We start from the raw sequence: 21,400 nt of genomic DNA, 5'->3' as shown, positions 1-21,400 counted from the left end.
TGGTGAATGGTGTAATGGTTTGTAATCATTTTCCTATTTATATTTTTCAAGTTTTCTATTTGAAAATGTAATTGGTGGAGAAAAAAGAACATTTTAATTTAATTCCTATTGAAATTTTAAATTTACTTTGAATTGTACATATCTTTTCCTCAATCCTGAAAAAATTATTACATAATAGTTATCTATAGCAGCTATGAATTATTTGCAAAATTTATAAGCATGTATCATCCTACTCATTCATAAAAATGATCAGAATTCTGCTGTAGAGCTCCTAACTATACCCATTGTTACCTATAAATGCTCATCTTTACCCTATCCAGAATAATTTTTTAACAAGAACTCAACATTCTAGCCAAACTTAACTCTGCCATTGTGGTATTCTAAAATTTATACTCAATGTAAAATATATTTTTCATATTTTAAAATAATTTTTTCAAACCACTTACATCACTGGTGTTGACAAACCATGTTATCTCTCCATAGGAAGCTAGCTCACCATTCACATAACATCGAAGCTCACTGTTCTTCCATCGGTTATAAATGTGCACTATAGTTACCATATACCACTGAATAAGTAAAAACAGTTTGGGAAAAAAAGGATTATGATTCTTGAAATAACTCAACCACACTCAAACTAACAAGTAAAACTTAAACTATAAGTTACAATTAAATATAAAAATAAAATAAATATCAATAAAATAATATCAATATTCAACCTTTGGAATATTTAATCAAGGGAACTCTTAATACATAAGAACTTACTGTGAAATTACCTTTCCAACTCTTTACTATGAAAGTTTTCAAATATATCCCAAAAAAGTTAAAAGTTTAGTACAAATATCCTCTTTTCCACCACCTAGATACCACAATTGTCAACATATTGCCACATCTGTTTTACCTATTTATCTATATGTACATACATTTTGCAGATGAACCATTTATTAATCTCTAAATTTTAAGGTACAAAAGAAAACACATATGACTACTACTACTACCACTACTACTAAAGTAACTTCCATTGATATTGTCCCATTGATATTATCCCAATACTCTATGAATAACAAAATATCATTCTTTTTATTATCCAAATCAGGGAAGTTAACAATTGTCCAGTGACTTATACTTCATTTTCTGAAACAGAATAAACAGAGTTGTGATCTACCACATTATGTCATTAATATTAAAACAAAGCATTTTGAAGGCTAGTATAGCTTGTTAAATTAATTACGACTTACTAACATCACATACCTTTTGTGGCTTAAAATCAAATTTCACACAGTGTTGAAAGCCTTTTCCTTTTGACTTTATTGAGGTTATAATCAAACAGCCCCCAACAAAGTGAGCAGAGTAACCAAGACCTTTGCTGGTTCTGAAACTATAAAGAAAAATTTTCATTTTACCTCTAAATATTCTTTCATTCTCAAAGGAAGATAGTAACACTGAGTTACAAAAATACATACCAATATAAATAGGGTTTATCCTTATCCACATTGATGTTATTCACAGGATCCATTCTTAGCCAGGTATGAAATGTAAAACCATTCTGGTATGGCCATTTGGCTATAGGAGGTAATGCAATGGCCTAAAGAAAAACATTGAGTTATTAATTCATGTGAAAAATTTTATTACTGAAATCAAGAAAATGAGACCTTACAAAGCTATATATATTTCTGCTACATGTTATTCTATATCATGTTTAAAGTATTTATAAGCTTATTTATCTGAAAGACTTTTCCAAATTTTTCAAATTTTCCAAAATACATAGTAGTGATGGTAATTTAATGATAAAAACATTCCAGATGACCTGCTGGATACACTCATCTTTGCTTCATTTCTTGCAATGAAGAAAAGATTCAAAAGAATTCCAAATAAAAGAGATAGGTAGTGATATCAAATTGGAAATATGTTATTCAAATGGTAAGATATTAGAATAGAGAAAGATATACAAGAAAGGAAAAGAAAAAAGTTAAAAAAAAAAAGCTAGAATATGCTTATTTTTAATAGCAAATATAAAGCTGAACAGAATTAGTTCATAACATTTTTCCATAACATTTTTAAATTAAATTCAAAGTCACTATATAAATAACTTTACCACCTGGTTTCAAATATTATTGAAAAGATAATTTGGGGACACCTGGGTGGCTCAGTTGACTGAGTGTCTAGCTCTTAATTTCAGCTCAGGTTATGATCTTACAGTTTGTGGGATCATGCCCTGCATCAGGGTCTATGCTGACAGCACAGAGCCTACATGGGATTCTCTCTCCTCTCTCTCTTTCTGCCTCTCCCGTGCTTGCATGCACACATGCACACCCTCTCTCAAAAATATAAACACACACTAAAAAAAATTGTTTTAAAGAAAGATCATAATTTTATTTAAAAGTACAAATTTTAAAATCAAGTTTTATTTCAAAGTACATAATGAAAGCAATCCAGAATAGCAAAACAAAATCTTGAAAATGAACAAAGTTGATATGCACGCTACCAAATTCAAAACCTACCAAACAAAGCTACTATAACAAAGACTGTGTCGGGGTGCCTGGGTGGCTCAGTCAGTTAAATGTCCAACGTTGGCTCAGGTCATGATCTTGCAGTTGGTGACTTTAGGCCCGCATGAGGCTCTGTACTGACAGCTCAGAGCCTAGAGCCTGTTTCAGATTTGGTGTGTCTCTTTCTGCCCCTCCTCTACTCCCTCTCTCTCTCCCTCTTTCTCAAAGATAAATAAACATTAAAAAAAATTTTTTTAATAAAAAAAAAAGACTGTGTGGTACTGACGTAAAACCAGAAATACACATCAATGGACTAAACTGAGAGCCCAGAAATAAACCCCTGTATTTGTGTTAAACTGATTTTCAAGAAGAATGTCAAGACAATTCAATGAAGAAATCACAGTTTATTTCAACAAATGTGCTGAGATAACTGGATATCCAAAAGCAAAAACATGAAGTTGATTACTTTCCTATATCATACACAAAAATTAACCCAAATAGATTATAGATCTCAATGTAAAAGCTAAAACTATAAAACTCTTGTAAGAAAAAAATAGAGGTAAGTCTTCATGACCCTGGGTTAGGCAAATCCTTCTTAATTATTCCACTAAAACCACAAGCAAGAAAAGAAAACACGTATGAACTGAACTTCATTAAAATTTTAAAAAGTTTGTGCTTTAAAGGATACGATCAAAAAAGTTAAGACAAAAGCCAAAAGAATGGAAGAAAATATGTGCAAATCATACATCTGATAAGGAACTTGTATTCAGAATAAAGAACTCTTACAATTCAACAAAAGACAAATAATTTAAAAATGGACAAAAGATATGAATAGACCTGTCTCCAAAGAAGATATCATATAGCCAATACAGACATGAAAAGATGCTCTACATTATTAGTCACTAAAGAAATGCAAATCAAAACCACACTGAGATACTATTTGACCCCACTAGGAGGATTATAGTCAAAAAAGATACCTGGGGCATATGTAAAAGGAGAAAGAAGACACACGGGGGAAGATAGGAAGGGCGGAGATGTAGTTTGGGGGAGAAACCGATGGTGGGTGCTACAGGAAGGAGCCATGGTCTTAGAAAAAGGCGAGAGACAGCCAAGAGAACACAACAGAATGCACAAAGAGAACGCTTCCCCAAACCCACTGGCTGGGAAAACGAGAGGGCCTGATTTTCATGAGTTCTTGCAATCAGTGGGGTTTAAAAACTAGTTTTAAAGGTTAGCAGGCTTGGCTGTAATAGAGTCCTTAGAGTGCTGCCCTAACCCTAGAGAGAAGGCAGGCAAACAACCCAAGGGTGCAGACAGCACAGAAGCAAGATTTGAGGGGCACCTGAGACACACTTGGCGGGAGATTATTCGCTCTTCCTGGAGCATTTCTCTGAGAGGTGAGCATGCAGGAGATGCCTTTCCAGGGACAAAGGAGCAGACTGGCGCTATTTCCTTCTCCCGCCCCTCAGCATACACACAGAACTACAAGCAGAAAGCACCTCAGCCCCACACTGGCTGCCTAAATTGCTTACACCAAGTCCCACACCGCAGCACTGTAGCACAACTGCTCTTCTCTGTGAAGCTTGTCTCACTCCCAGCATGGCAACACACTCCCCCAGAAGACCAGCCCAGGGTGCTGCCCACGTCACATCTCTAAAGCCTGGAGTTTTAAAACTCAGCAGGCTAGAAATTGATCTGAGGACTGAGAACAAAGGTGCATGTCTACAGGCAGAAAAAACCACCACCTTGTGGAGGACAAGAACTGCACAGAGTTGATTTGGGGGAGAGAGGAGCTATAGGCACGCTGAGAGGAGGGAGCCCTGACTGCATGGAGTGGAAGGAGTCGGGGGAGAGAAAGGAGGAGTGAATAAAGAATGAAAACACACACAGGGGACTGCACAGGAAAAACTCTTCCCCAAGACTAACAACAGAGAAGAAGAAGAGGGTTTAAATACTACAAGTTTTTTATAAACAGTGGAGTGCAGAGTCTGAAGTTTCAGGGGTCAGGGTCATTGTGCTCCTGTGAGGAAGGAGGACAGAAGCCCAACAGCAAGCAGTATCATCTGAAGATCCCCTGGGGTGCATAGAGGGAAAAAGTTTGCCTCCTTGGAGTTCATTGGTAGCAGTAATACAGCCGCTCCAGGGGCAAAAGGTAGGCTAAGGCACCATTGAGCTGTCCAATTCACCAGCATAGGAACAAACATGCTGGCTGAGGGCAGAAAAACTTGGTGCCAGCTTTCTGCTGTGATTTACCATAAACTCCAAACCACACTGAGCAATCCCACAATCCTTTTCTGGGACAAGCCAGTACAGGCCAGTGTGCAGCAAGACCTACCCCAGAGACTCAGCACAAGGCCTCACTGTGGGGCATCTCTCAAGTTTAGAGTTTTGAAATACAGCCTCGCCTGAAATATAATACAGGAGGGCTGTGCTGCCTGACAGATGGACAGCTTACACAGGCTGAAGGCAGGGATCTGACAGAAGTCAGGGTCACAGGAGGGGTGACTGTTTGCTCTTCTGTGAGGGCTTACAGAGAAGCAGCAGATAACAGCTCCCTATTCCAGAGAGCAGACAGCAGGCAAAGCCATTTTCACCACGAGCCCACCAGATGACCCACTTCAGTGACCTAAACAGCACCATCAGTGGGAGACCGGCCACTACACCAAGCTCCCCTATCCCCACACCCTGACTCCTCACCGCCACCACCATCCCCCACCACCCTGCACCATGTAGATGCATCCCCACTAGACCAAGTAGGCCTAAGAATCAGATCAACAGGGTCCCCTAGAGGACCAGCACAAAGCCCTGGCGCAAACAAGTCTACTGGTCATAGAATGCTGCAAGGCTTCAGCAATAGGGGAAAGAGGATCTAATTTCCTTTGTATTTTTTTATTTTTAATACTTTAATTCTTTTTAATTTATACATATAAATGCATATACACATACATATTTCTTAACTGCTATTTTTTAGGATCTTCTTTTAACAAGCAGACCAAAACACACCTAGAATCCACTTAAATTTTTTTTCTAGACAAAGTGACAAGAGGAAGTAATTCACCCCAAAAGAAAGAACAGCAAGTAGAAATCAGAGCCAGGGATTTAATCAATACAGATATAAGAGAGATGTTTGAACTAAAAATTAAAACAGCAATTACAAGAATACTAGCTGGGTTTGAAAAAAGTATAGAAGACACTAGTGAATCCCTACTACAGGGATAAAACACCTAAAATCTAGTCAGACCAATATTAAAAATGCTATAACTGAGATGCAAACATAAATGAATGACATAGTAATGAGGATGAACAAAAGCAGCAAAACGAATCAGTGATACAGAATATAAAATTATGGAAAATAATGACATTGAAAAGAAGAGGGAGAGAAAGGTACTGGTTCACACAAGCAGACTCAGGAAACTCAGTGACTTCTTAAAATGTGCTAACATTCAGATCATAAGAGTCCCAGAAGATAAAAAAGACAGAATAAGAGCAGATGATTTATTTTAGCAAATTATAGTTGAAAACTTGCTTAATCTGGGGAAGGACACAGACATCAAAATCCAAGAAGCACAGAAAACTCACATTAAATTCAACAAAAGCCTGACCTCACCAAGATATATCATAGTCAACTTCACAAAATACACAAACAAGTAAAGAATCCTAAAAGCAACAAGGAAAAAAAGTCCTTAACTGACAAGGGAAGACAGATCATATTTACAGCAGATCTATCCACAGAAACTTAGCAGGCAAGAAAGGAATGGCAGGATATATTCAATGTGCTAAATGGGAAAAATAGGCAGCCAAGAACATTTTATGTGGCAAGGCTATCATTCAGAATAGGAGAGATAAAGAGTTTCCCAGACACACAAAAACCAAAGAAGTTCATGATCACTAAACCAGCCCTATAAAAAATATTAAAAGGGATTCTCTGGGAATGCAAGCTGGTGCAGCCACTCTGGAAAACAGTATGGAGGTTCCTCAAAAAATTAAAAATAGAACTACCCTACGACCCAGCAATTGCACTACTAGGTATTTATCCAAGGGATACAGGTGTGCTGTTTCAAAGGGGCACATGCACCCCAATGTTTATAGCAGCACTATCAACAATAGCCAAAGTATAGAAAGAGCCCAAATGTCCATCGATGGATGAATGGATAAAGAAGATGTGGTATATATATACAATGGAGTATTACTTGGCAATCAAAAAGAATGAAATCTTGCCATTTGCAACTACTTGGATGGAACTGGAGGGTATTACACTAAGTGAAATTTGTCAGAGAAAGACAAATATCATATGACTTCACTCATATGAGGACTTTAAAAGACAAAACAAGATGAACATAAAGGAAGGGAAGCAAAAATAATACAAAAACAGGGAGGGGGACAAAACAGAAGAGACTCATAAATATGGAGAACAAACAGAGGGTTACTGAAGGGGTTGTGGGAGGGGGGAATGGGCTAAATGGATAAGGGGCATTAAGGAATCTATTCCTGAAATCATTGTTGCACTATATGCTAACTAATTTGAATGCAAATTTAAAAAAAGAAAAGAAAAGAAAAGAAAAGAAAAGAAAAGAAAAGAAAAGAAAAGAAAGAGAAAATAATAACATGAAAAAAAAGGGGGACTCTCTGAGTGGCAAAAAAAAAAAATTCTTTTTAAAAAGTCAACAAAGGCTAAAAAAGGAACAGAGAACATCACCAGAAACACCAACTTTACAGGTAACACAATGGCACTAAATGAGTATCTTTCATTTATAACTCTGAATGTAAATGGCCTAGTGTTCCTATCAAAAGACATAGGGTAACAGAACAGATATTAAAAAAAAAAAAAAACACCCTTGGGGCACCTAGGTGTCTCAGTCAGCTAAGCATCCAACTTCAGCTCAGGTCATGATCTCATACTTCACGAGTTTGAGCCCCGCATTGGGCTTTGTGCTGACAGCTCAGAGCCTGGAGCCTGCTTCGGATTCTGTGTCTCCCTCTTTCTGTGCCCCTCCCCCAATCACCCTCTATGTCTGTCTGTCTGTCTCTGTCTCTCTCTCTCTCAAAAATATATAAACATTAAAAAATTTTTAAAAAACAAAAACAAACAAGATCCATCTATATACTGCCTACAAGAGACTCATTTAGACCTAAAGACATCTGCAGATTGAAAGCGAGGGGACTAAAAACCCTTAATGGATGCCAAAAGAAAGCCATTGTAACCATGCTTACATCAGACAAACTAGATTTTAAAACAAAGACTGAAACAAGAGATGAAGAAGGGCATTATATCATAATTAAGGGGTCTATCCATCATGAAGATCTAATAGTTGTAAACATTTATGCCCCCAACATGAAGGCACCAAAATATATTAATCAATTAATACCAAACAAAAAGGAACACATTGACAATACAATAATAGTAGGGGACTTTAAAACCCTTCCACAGCAATGGACAGATCATGTAGGCAGAAAATCAACAAGGAAACAATGGCTTTGAATGACACCTGGACCAGATGGACTTCATGGATATATTCACAACATTCCATCCTAAAGCAGCACAAAATACATTCTTTTCAAGTGCACATGGAACATTCCCCAGAACAGATCACATACTGGGTCACAAATCAGCCCTCCACAAGTACAAACAGCCTGAGACCATACCATTCATATTTTCATACAATGCTATGAAACTTGAAGTCACCATAAGAAAAAAATCTGTAAAGACCACAAATACATGGAAGTTAAAGATCATCCTACTAAAGAATGCACAGGTTAGCCAGTAAATTAAAGAAGAAATTTTAAAAATACATGGAAGCAAATGAAAATGAGAACACAACAATCCAAAACTTTCGGGATGCAGCAAAGGCAATCCTAAGAAGGAACTATATAGTAATACAAGCTTAACTCAAGGAGCAAGAAGAGTCTTAAATACACAATCTAACCTTACACCTAAAGGAGCTAGAAAAGGAACAGCAAATAAAGCCTAGACAGAAGAAGAAGGAAAATAAACACTAGAGCATAAATAAAGGATATAGAAACAAAACAGTAGGGCAGATCAACGAAACTAAGAGCTGGTTCTTTGAAATTATTAATAAAATTGATAAAGCTCTAGCCAGACATCAATGAGAAAAGAGAAAGGACCTAAACAAATAAAACCACGAATGAAAGAGGAGAGATCACTACAACCCCACAAAAATACAAATAATCATAAAAGATTATAAAAAAAGTATATGCCAAAAACTAGGCAATCTAGAAGAAATGGACAAATCCCTAGAAACATACAAACTACCAAAACTTTGAAACAGGAAGAAATAGAAAATTTGAACACACCTATAACCAGCAAAGAAATCAAATCAGTAGTTTAAGATCTCCTAGCAAACAAAAGTCCACAGAGAAATAGCTTCATAGGGGTATTCTAATACACATTTTAAAGAAGAGTTAATACCTATTCTTCTCAAGTTGTTCCAAAAAACAGAAATGGAAGAAAAACTTCCAAAGCCCTTCTACAAGGCCAGTATTACCTGGATTCCAAAACCAGACAAATAACCCACTATGAAAGAGAATTACAGGCCAATATCCCTGATGAATAATGATGCAAAAATTCTCAACAAGATAGTAGCAAACCAAATCCAACAGTACATTAAAAGAATTAATCAGCATGATCAAGTGGGAATAATCTATTCCTGGGCTGCAGGGCTGGTTCAATACTCACAAATCAATCAATGTGATACTTAATGTACTTAATAACATGCACTTAATAAATTCTTAATATATTTATTAAGATACAACATGTATGTATGTACATGTATATTATGTATTAAGATACAATATGCACTTAATAAAGAAAGGATAAGAACTGTATGATCCTGTAAGTAGATACAGAAAAAGCATTTGACAAAATACAGCATCCATTCTTGATAAAAACCCTCAACAAAGTAGGGATAGATGGAACATACCACAACATAATAAAGGCCATATTTGAAAGACCCACAGCTAATATCCTCAATATCGGCAAAAACGGAGAGCTTTTTCTCTATAGTCAAAAACAAGCCAGGGATGTCCACTTTCACCATTACTAATTAACATAATACTGGAAGTCTTAGCCTCAGCAATCAGACAACAAAAAGAAATAAAGGCATTGAAATTGGCAAGGAAAGACTCAAACTTTCACTACTTGCAGATGACATGATACTCTATGTAGAACACCTGAAAGACTCCACCAAAAAACTGCTAGCACTAATACATGAATTCAGCAAAGTCACAAGATATAAAATCAAAGTACAGAAATCTGTTGCATTTCTATCCACCAACAACAAAGCAGAAGAGTAAATCGAAGAATTTCTCCAAAAAAAGTAAGACACCTAGAAATAAACCTAACCAAAGGGGTAGAAAATCTGTACTCTTAGGTAGGAAACTGAAGAGGACACAAAGAAATGGAAAAACATTCCATGCTCATGGATTGGAAGGACAAACATTGTTATAATGTCTATACTACCCAAAGCAATCTACGTATTTAATGCAATCCCTACCAAAATACCACCAGCATTTTTCATCGACTTAAAATAAATAATCTTAAAATTTGTATGGAACCACAAAAGATCCCAAATAGCCAAAGTAATCCTGAAAAAGAAAAGCAAAGCTGAAAGTACCATGATTCCAGAGGTCAATCTGTATCACAAAGCTGTAGACATAAAGAAAGCATGGTACCGGCACAAAAACTAACACACAGATCAATGAAACAGAATACAAAACCCAGAAATGGACTCACAACTATATGGTCAATTCATCTTCAACAAAGCAGAAAAGAATAGCCAATTGAAAAAAGGCCATTTCTTCAACAAATGGTGTTGGGAAAACCAGACAGCAAAATGCAGAAAAATGAAACTGGACCACTTCCTCAGACCATACAGAACAAGAAATTCAAAATGGTTGAAAGGCCTAAATGTGAGACAGGACACCATGAAAATCCTAGAGAAGAACACAGGCAGAAACATCTCTAACCTCAACTTTAGCAAGTTGCTACACATGTCAGCGGAAGACAAGTGAAACAGAAACAAAAATGAACTACTGGGTCTTCATCAAGATAAAGAGCTTCCACACTAAACTAAAGGCAGCCTACAGAATGGGAGAAGATATTTGCAAATGACAGATCTGATAAAGAGTTAGTATCCAAATTCTGTAAACAGCTTATGTAACTCAACCCCCCCCCCAAAAAATAATCCAGTTAAGAAATGGACAGAAGACATGAACAGACACTTTTCCAAAGAAGACTTACATGTGGCTAACAGACAATTGAAAAGATGCTCAACATCACTCATTATCAGGGAAATACAAATCAAAACCACAGTACGATACCACCTCACACCAGTCGGAATGGCTAAAATTAACAGCACAGGAAACAACAGGAGCTGTCGAGGATATGGAGAAAGGAGAACCCTCTTGCACTGTGGTGTGAATGCAAACTGGTGCAGCCACTCTGGAAAACAGCATGGAGGTTCCTCAAAAAATTAAAAATAGAACTACCCTACGACTCAGCAATTGCACTACTAAGTATTTACAAGGGATACAGGTGTGCTGTTTCAAAGGGGTACACACACCCCAATGTTTATAGCAGCACTATCAACAATAGCCAAAGTATGGAAAGAGCCCAAATGTCCATCAACAGATGAATGGATAAAGAAGACATGGTGTAAACACACACACACACACACACACACACACACACACACACACACACACACAAATGGAGTATTACTCAGCAATCAAAAAGAATGAAATCTTGCCATTTGCAACTACATGGATGGAACCAGAGGGTATTATGCTAAGCGAAATTAGCCAGAGAAAGACCAGTATCGTATGATTTCACTCATATGAGGAATTTAAGATACAAAACAGATGAACGTAAGGGAAGGGAAGCAAAAATAATACAAAAACAAAGAGGGGGACAAAACATAAGAGACTCTTAAATACAGAGAACAAACTGAGGGTTGCTGGAGGTGTTATGGCTGGTTGGATCGGCTAAATGGGTAAGGGGCATTAGGGAGGACACTTGTTGGGATGAACACTGGGTTTTATACATAGGGGCTGAATCACTGGAATCTACTCCTGAAATCATTATAGCACTACATGCTAACTAACTTGGATATAAATTAAAAAATTAAAAAATTAAAAATTAAAAAAGATATTATCAAAAGCAAAGTAAAAAGTGACAAAAGATAATCTCAGTAAGAACAGACTGAAATATCTTCAAAGAAAAATTTGCTTATAACAAGCAGACCAACGTAATATGAGGACGTTAAAAAGCTCTATATATAACATATATACATTACATAATGCACTCCTATAACACTTTGAAACATTACAGATATTACCAGCAATGTCTTATTTATAAACTGATTAATTAACAGCTTATAAGAATGCTGAAACTGGGGGCACCTTGGTGGCTAAACCGGTTAAGCATCTGACTCTTGCTTTCAGCTCAGGTCATGATTTCACGGTTAGTGAGATCAAGCCCTGCCTGGGGCTCTATGATGACAGCAGGGAACCTGCTTGGGATTCTCTCTCTCCACCCCTCCCCTGCTCACACCCACGTGGGCTTTCTGGCTTTCTCTCTTTCTCTCTCTCTTTCTCTCTCTCTCTCAATATAATTAAATAAACTTAAACAAAAAAAAGAATGCTGAAACTGATAAAATTTGGCAACTCACAAGTTAGGAACTCTTGCCAAAAAGTTTCAAAGAATTATTGTCATTCTATACACCAGGTGTAAAAGAAACAGGAGTGGGGAAATACAAGGCTAAAGAAAGATGTTCAGTAAGATAGAAAGTGAAAGTGTTACACCTAAATATCTATTTGAAAATTCAGAGGTAAATTCTGAAGACAACATGGCTTATGTTTAAAATAACTGGGTTCTTCTTAGTCCACTGTTGTCCCAAGCTGTAAATGGGCAGCTTTCTTAACTTCTTTGAGCCTGTATTTCTTCACTTCTAAAACAGGAAAAAGTAACACGAATAACTGCTGTAAGGAATTTAGGTTGTGCAAAGAAGTTTCTACCTAACACAAAACCCATCAGGGGTGTTTACAGGGCTATCCTTCCGGGAAACCGAGGAAAGCACTCCAAGTGATATCCTCATTAAAATTTACTTACTGCAGCGCTCTTTCCTGGAAAGTTGAAAAAGGCATCAGGACCATACTTCTGAGGCATATGCTTTAACACAGACAGCAACTTCCCAGCATGTGGAGGCTATGAAAATAATCAACAATTCATTAACTGCATTATTCACCATAAAACAACTTATTTTTCATATACTCATACTTTAATATACTCAAGAATAACCAAAAAATGTTTTAAACTAAAAGCATATAAAAAGAATGTTATTTTCACTATCTTAAAGAAATATACAATGTATTCTATGCCATTTTCATAATATGATGGAAGGTATAAGGTGTTTGATAAAAGTGCCAATAGCACCCGACACTTGAAACTTCTCCACACTACAGCAAAAATTATCTTTTAAAATTACAAACTACATCAACCCATCACCCATCTCTCTTTAAAACACTTTTTAAATTTAACAAATAAATAATGCTTATTATATTACCCTGTTGAAGACTGTTTTTAAAGAAACAATAAAAATATTTTAACCTTATAACCATCCTAGGGGTGATACTATTATTATCCCATTTTATAGAGGAGGACTCAGAGGCAGAGGAACATTTCGAAGGTAACATAACTAGCCAGTAGCAAAGCTGGGATCAGAACTCAGCCTGACTTCAGAGCCCATACTTTTAAATCACTATACTCTCAGCTATTATGCTACCTCTCCTATAGCTTCTCATTGTCTTTAAAATAAAGACCAAAACCCCCTTAGGGCACCTTGGGTGGCTCAGTTGTTTAAGCGCCCAACTCTTTTTTTGGGCTCAGGTCCTATCTCAGGTCGTGAGTTCGAGCTCTACATCTGGCTCCGTGCTGTGAGAACAGAGCCTGCTTGGGATTCTCCCTCCCTCTCTCCCGCTGGCGTTCTCTCTCCCTCTCTCTCTCTCTCAAAATAAATAAACAGACTTTACAAAAGTCTATTTTGTATATTTCAAAAGGTCAAAACTCTTAACATAGCCCTCAAGATACTCTATCTACCTCACTAGCCTCATTTTGCATTTCTATCTTCCTCTCTCTCTGCACTCCATCCACAAAGCCCTCTCTGCCTTCTTCTAACAACAGGGCCTGAACACAAACTATTCCTTCAGTTTAAAATGTTCTCACCAGGCCTACTTCCCTCCCCTCTTAACTAAATATAAATCTTCTCCATCTTTTAGAGCTGACCTTAATGGTTACTTCCTTATGGCAGTCTTCCCTGACCTCTGAAACTGGATCCAAGCTCCCTATCATATTTCCAATATTACCTTAACTATATAGCATGTAAAAAAGTTGTAACATTACATTTATTTAATGCCTCTTTGACCCACAAGTCTCCTCTGATACACAAAACAACCAATAACTAAAATAGAAAGGCTTATTTATAAGGAAAAGCAAAGATCAGATATACATTATCATTTTAATCAGTTTACAAGTAAATAGGATAAAGTGTAGTACATTCTTCATTAAAAGTTCAAAACAGGGTCAAACCACAAGTGAAATCACTGGCTTGCTTTCATCTTATTTGGTATCTGCTCTTAGTTATCATGACTATCCAGAAGAGTCCAGCAATGTTTTACCTAAATGTTAAGTGGAAAGCTTCATTCTTAAGTGATCAAGAAATTTTCAATTAGCGACACCACACAATTATAAAAGTATACAATCATATTGATTTTTTTAAATCAATAAAAATGAAATAACCAAAATCAGCTGCAGTCAAAAATAAAAATATATATAGTGTTAACCATTCTATGAATGGTTAATGATTGAGCAAGGCCTTGCTCGGTTTTGTATGTTTCGGGGTTTCTTTTGCAGGGGGGGGGGGGGGGGCCTTAAAGATTTTATTTTTAAGTCATCTCTACATCCAATGTGGTGCTCAAACTCACAACCCAAGACCAAGAGTTGCATGTTCCACCAAATCAGCCAAGCAGGCACCCCAAGGCCTTGATCCTTTTATTAACAGTTCATTATTTTTCCCTTTATGCCCTAAACCTATTGTCATTCTACTCCCAATCACATAAGCAACTATGTAAATATCTTTAATCTTTTTATGTGTTCCTTCAAAAGTATTTTTGTGTGATCCTCATAATTTAAAGGATCTTTGGTCAGATATATGAATCTGTTTCTTTCTGCTTCTTGCATCTATTCATATTAACTTTTACATTGATTCTAACTGCCATATAATAATCTATTCTATGCATCCAATACATTTAATCTATCTACTATCGTAACAATAAACCCCTATGGTGACAATTCAGTGCCATCAAAAACAATGTGAACATTGAACATCCTCAAGTGTATTTTCCTTATGAAACTGTGAGAATTTCATGCAACACCCACTCAGGAGGAAATTACTAAGTCACTGGATTTGAGTATAAATTTATGCAACTAATTAGTGCTAGATTACTCAAGTTTGGCTAAATGAGTTTATTCCAACCACTAGAACACAAGTTTAAAATAACCCTATCCCCCCAGTTATATTTGCTATTATCCAACTTTATAAGCCTTAACACTAATACACATAAAGTAACATACCAATTTTGTTTTAATTTGAACATCTCTAATTATTACTGACTTTGTGTTTATTTGGTTGTTGGGTTTCTATCTCTATAAATACACATTTATTCATATCCATTGCTATTTTCTCAGAGTTTTCTATATTCACCAACAGAAATGTACTCATTATATATTCACAATAAAGACACTGAATATAAATCAAAACTAAAATGAAACTAGTATATATACAGTCCCTGACCTCTGATGGTCCAACTTAGAATTTTTTTGTTCACAATGGTGTGAAAGCTATATGCATTCAGTAGAAATAGTACTCTGAACTTTGAATTTTAATCTTTTCCCAGGCAGTGACATGCAACATGCAGCACAATACTCTCTCGGGATGCTGGGCAGTGGCAACAAGTCACAGCTCCCAGCCAGCCACAAAGTCACAAGGATAAACAACCAATACACTTACAACCATTCTGTACCCACACAACCTTTCTGTTTTGCACTTTGAATTCAGTATGCAATAAATTACATGATATATTCAACACTGTATCACAAAACAGGCTTTGTGTTACATGATTTTGCCCAACTGTAGGCTAATATAAGTGTTCTGATAGGCTAAGCTATGATGTTTGATAAGTTAGGTGTATTAAATGTATTTTCACCTTTTAACATTTTCAACTTACAATGTGTTTATCAAAATGGAGCCCCACTGCAAGTCAAAGAAGATCTGTACTTTCACTTCTGGCCATGACACAGTACCAGGGTCTAGACTTATCAACTCACCCTAAACAACTAGAATACTGGATAAAATGTATGAAACAGAAACTGTTTCTAGACATGGAAGAAGTAGCTCAAGACACTGCTACTTGAGAAAAGGAAACAAAATGAGCCATGAGATTACCAGATTTTCTACCAGGATGCAATTTCCATACCACTGCACAGGAAAAGGAAAACCAACAGAATGTGAAGTTCTCATTGACTTAATGAGACAGAAATTGCAGTGTGGGGTAGTCTGAGAAGGATGAAAGCTTCAAGCAGAGTACTACAGAGAAAAGAGCTATGCAGGTAAGAAGTTCCAAAATCTACACTGATCTTAATCCTCCTTGACTTAATACCAAACTATCCATGCCTATCATAAAACTGAACAAGGTGAGGCCAAGATATTGAAAGCTATAAGTCAAAGAATTTTTACAGCTACTATACAGCCAGAAATTGAGACCCTACTAGGCACAGTGGAATGACCACAGAGCCTTACACTACCTCTTACCCCGTATCTCAGATGTAGGGTCATTCAGAGAGACCCTAAAAGAATCAGGCCTGAATAAGGAAGCTAAAGTAGCCAATAACAAACAATCTAGACCTGACCAAAACAAAACTTTTAAACTAGTCTGTAAGAGTAAAGTTGATCCACAAATAATTTATCTGTCTACAAAAACAGTCTAACAATCTGAAAAAGAATATGACAAAATCTAGCACTCAACCAGGAACAATTCAGTGTATCTAACATCACTGGATCTAAAATCACTAGCATTAGAAGCAGGAAAATATGACCTATAAGCAGACACAAAATCCATGAGTAAAAAACTGATCTAGAAAATGATTAAGATGATAGAATTAGTAGAAAATAACATGAGAGCAACTATTATATTATAAATATGCTCAATAGTCCCAAGGATTTAAAGGAAAACATGAACATAATGAGGAAAAATAAAAGATATTAAAAGAACTAAACAGAATCTTTAGAAATAAAAATATCTGAACTCTGAAAATTTTACTGGATAGAATTAACACACTGCAGGAGAAACAAAAGAGCGGTTACTTTAAAAATACAGTAATATAAAAAGCAACCTAAAATGAAACACAAAGGGAAAAGGCTGAAAAACAAGTGAACAGATCTCAGTGACCTACTGGGCACTATCAAGAGAGCTAACATACATGTAATTATAGTCCCAGAAGGAGGAGGGAGGGACAAAAACATGACACTTAAAAAAATAATGACCAAAATGTTTCCAAATTTGCTGAAAATTCTATTATAAATGTCCAAATACCACAAGTGTAATAAGAATAAACACAAGAACCAAAAACCATAAAATACCTAGGAATCAATCTAACCAAAGAGGTGAAAAATCTATACACTGAAAACTACAGAAAGCTTATGAAAGAAATTGAAGAAGACAAAAAAAAAAAAAAAGGCAAAATATTCCATGCTCCTGGATAGGAAGAACAAATATTGTTAAAATGTTGATACTACCCAAAGCAATCTACATATTCAATGCAATGCCTATCAAAATGACACGAACATTCTTCACAGAGCTAGAACAAACAATCCTAACATTTGTATGGAACCAGAAAAGACACTGAATAGCCAAAGCAATCTTTAAAAAGAAAACCAAAGGAGGAGGCATCACAATCCCGAACTTCAAGCTGTATTACAAAGCTGTAATCATCAAGACAGTATGGTACCGGCACAAGAACAGATACTCAGATCGATGGAACAGAACAGAGAACCCAGAAATGGACCTACAAACATATGGCCAACTAATCTTTGACAAAGCAGGAAAGACTATCCAATCCAATGGAATAAAGACAGTCTCTTCAGCAAGTGGTGCTGGGAAAATTGGACAGCAACATACAGAAAAATGAACCTGGACCACTTTCTTACACCATACACAAAAATAAACTCAAAATGGAGGAAAGACCTAAATATAAGACAGGAAGCCACAATCCTCGAGGAGAAAGCAGGCAAAAACCTCTTTGAGCTTGGCCACAGCAACTTCTTACTCAACACGTCTCCAGAGGCAAGGGAAACAAAAGCAAAAATGAACTACTGGGACCTCATCAAAATAAAAAGCTTCTGCACAGCAAAGGAAACCATCAGCAAAACTAAAAGGCAACCGACAGAATGGGAGAAGATATTTGCAAACAACATATCAGATAAAAGGGTTAGTATCCAAAATCTATAAAGAACTTACCAAATTCAACACCCAAAAAACAAATAATCTACTGAAGAAATTGGCAAAAGACATGAGTAGACACTTCTCCAAAAAAGACATCCAGATGGCCAACCAACACATGAAAAAATGCTCAACATCACTCATCATCAGGGAAAGACAAATCAAAACCACAATGAGATACCACCTCACACCTGTCAGAATAGCTAACATTAAAAAACAGGCAACAACAGATGTTGGCGAGGATGCGGAGAAAGAGGATCTCTTTTGCACTGCTGGTAGGAATGCAAACTGGTATGGCCACTCTGGAAAACAGTATGGAGGTTCCTCAAAAAATTAAAAATAGAACTACCCTACGATCCAGCAATTACACTACTAGGTATTTATCCAAGGGATACAGGTGTGCTGTTTCGAAAGGACACACACACCCCAATGTTTATAGCAGCACTATCAACAATAGCCAAAGTATGGAAAGAGCCCAAATGTCCATCGAATGGATGAATGGATAAAGAAGATGTGGTGTATATATACAATGGAGTACCACTCGGCACTCAAGAAAGAATGAAATCTTGACATTTGCAACTACGTAGATGGAACTAGAGAGTATTATGCTAAGCAAAATTAGAGAAAGACAAATATCATATGGCTCATATGAGTCATTCACTCATATGAAGACTTTAAGACACAGAACAGATGAACACAAGGGAAGGGAAGCAAAAATAATATAAAAACAGGGAGGGAGACAAAACATAAGAGACTCTTAAATATGGAGAACAAACAGAGGGTTACTGGATGGGTTGTGAGAGGGAGGATGGGCTAAATGGATAAGAGGCATTAAGGAATCTACCCCTGAAATCACTGTTGCACTATATGCTAACTAACTTGGACTTAAATTAACAACAACAACAAAAAAGAATAAACACAAGGTAAGCCACTCCAAGAAACATAATAAAATTGCTAAGAAATCAATGATGAAAGCTTTTTTATTTTTTAAGTAAGCGCCACACCCAATGTGGGGCTTGAACTCATGACCCTGAGATCAAAGGTAGCATGTCCTACCAACTGAGCCAGCCAGGTGCTCCCAGTCCTGAAATCTTAAAGACAGACAGAGAGCTAGAACTTGATATAAAGAAGCTAGAGTCTAACCATTGTAACACAATAAACTAAAGTGTACAATTGCAAAGCACCAATTTAGATAGATTTCAACAGAGCTAGATTAGCAATCAGTTGCTGTGGGCAATAATCTCTAAAGAGCACTAAAATAACCCCAGAAATCCAACAAAAAATGAAGAAAATATTTACCAGTATTCCTCTAAGAGGTAAGTAACCAAGTGGTAGGAAAAAACAGTTTGCTAAGGCACCTGGAGTTCAAAATAAGTTGACCACTACTGCCATTCATTACAAAGGACCATTAAATTGCAACTATGGAAGGTGGATCCAATTAACTGCAGACCTTTTGTTCAATGAGTGGATTATTCAAGTTTAAGGGCTACAGCTAAACTACTCGTGTCAATAAAAAAGAGAAGCAGACTACCCAACACTTTTCCTTCTCTATCCTAACCCTTTTCCTCTAATAAATGTTAATTGTATATCTGAAGACTAACAATTTGAAGAAGGGCCAAGTTTGAGTCTGCCTGGAACATTCAGTTCTCTTTAGTATACACCTGTGTTGGGTCATGGCAAAAGTAGCTATAAAGACCTAAATTCTATTTTGATTGATCTCTTCCTTTCAATTTGACATTTACCCCTGTATAATAATAACAGCTGCTTAAAAGCAACTAATGTATTTGAGGAGAGGGAAACTTTCAAACAGCAAAGGGTATTCAGGGTTTTTTTTACCCATTGTCCTTTATCTCCTTGAAGTTTACTGAAGAATAGCTTTAGTTCTCGAACCGTCAAATTATAGCTAGCCAGCACTCCCAACATGTCAACTAAAAGATCTGGAAACAAAAGAAAACAACAAAACAATTAATCAACTTATATTCCTTAAAGGACTGAAATATACTGTGCTTATTTAAGAGTTTAAACACTGAAGTTCTAGGCACAAGTTAGATGCTCAAATATTTCTTAAATGTTACTAAATAAGAAAAATACAGTATTTAAGAATCAAACTTTATTTCTTCACATCCATTGTGCTACAGAAAAAATCATACCTGCTATCATATTGTCAACTTTTTCAATTTTCCCAAGCACTTTCTCAACAAGGCCTACTTCGGTGCAGACTTGAAGATTTCGTATGCTTTTCTTCAGAATCGCTGTAAACATGCTCCAGACTTCTGCTTGGCAAGTAATGTCACATTTTTCTAGGAGGTCCACCATGCAGATGATACTCTCACCTTCTTGGATAATGAAATTCATTTCCAAATCAAACTGCCCTCCTACCAACTTCCAAAAAGAGGGGAAAAAATTAAAAGCATTAGTGCTTTTTCAATGTAACTAGAGAGCATACTCCTAAGCTTTAGGTTGGCAGTACATACCCATACACATTCTTTTCTACTCTCTACAACAAAAGGGTTCATAAGCACGCGTGCACACACACACACACACACACACACACACACAGCTCTAAAAAATAAAGCTTCTAAAGAAAATTCCAAGTTAAGATAGCACAAAGTCAAGCAAGAGTTGCAATATAAAAGTGGAAATAATTTTCAACAGAAAAGAAATACAGGATATCTTAGGTAAACCACTATCTATTGCCCTGACACCAATAAAGATCTAACTTTTAGCTCTATAACTGCTTCTAAATCAGTATTTCATTTATGACTTATGAACTCTGTGAACTACCCATAGCAACCTAGAGGTGCTTTGTTACCTATACAAAATACAGCTCACAACAAAAATGAAAAGCTGGAAAACACTCAGAGTGGATACAGAACTTAGAGTTAATATTTGCCAAATTCCTAGTTTATTTTACCTATTGATTTTGATCCCTTTTTTTCCCTGTCAATAATTAGAATAACTTAAACATAATCATACCCCCAAAGTACTAGTCAAAATATATTTCATTGAGACTATCAAAAAAACTCATCCAGAGAAAGATATACTGACCTATCCCCGTGTTGTTGCTATCTCACTCAGTGTCCTCCCACAGAGAATTTTTTAAATTTTAACAAATCCCCATCGTTTAAAGGAATTAAACTACTTCTGGAATTACCTTTGCAGAGCTATCCTTGCTAACTAGATTTTTTTTTAAATGTCTGTCAGAAACATTACATACATGATTCACCTACACTCCTGTCTTTCTGAATACATCTCAGTTTTACATATGCATTCCTAAACCCAAAAGGTGGTCAAGAATTAGGAGAAAGCGAACTTTTTACAAAACAAAATCCAACAGCTCATAA

At 36.3% G+C, this 21,400-nt stretch overlaps 1 protein-coding gene across 8 annotated transcripts in view; it reads right to left on the bottom strand.

Moving 5' to 3' along the window:
• Positions 1–21,400, bottom strand: part of LRBA (LPS responsive beige-like anchor protein) — a 786,930-nt gene that overhangs the window by 676,318 nt on the left and 89,212 nt on the right. For all 8 annotated transcript variants that reach the window (XM_043567604.1, XM_043567611.1, XM_043567619.1 and 5 more), the window contains exons 3-8: positions 20,207–20,438; positions 19,893–19,993; positions 12,613–12,708; positions 1,461–1,582; positions 1,249–1,375; positions 447–566 (exon numbers count right to left, since the gene is read on the bottom strand). In XM_043567604.1, the coding sequence (XP_043423539.1) occupies positions 447–566; positions 1,249–1,375; positions 1,461–1,582; positions 12,613–12,708; positions 19,893–19,993; positions 20,207–20,438 (798 nt within the window). The remainder of the gene's footprint in view (positions 1–446; positions 567–1,248; positions 1,376–1,460; positions 1,583–12,612; positions 12,709–19,892; positions 19,994–20,206; positions 20,439–21,400) is intronic.

This window comes from Prionailurus bengalensis, chromosome B1 (assembly GCF_016509475.1).
Source record: "Prionailurus bengalensis isolate Pbe53 chromosome B1, Fcat_Pben_1.1_paternal_pri, whole genome shotgun sequence".
NCBI classification, from domain to species: Eukaryota; Metazoa; Chordata; class Mammalia; order Carnivora; family Felidae; genus Prionailurus; species Prionailurus bengalensis.
Note: the sequence above shows the minus strand (reverse complement) of the source record. Positions and strands in the feature narration are given on the sequence as shown.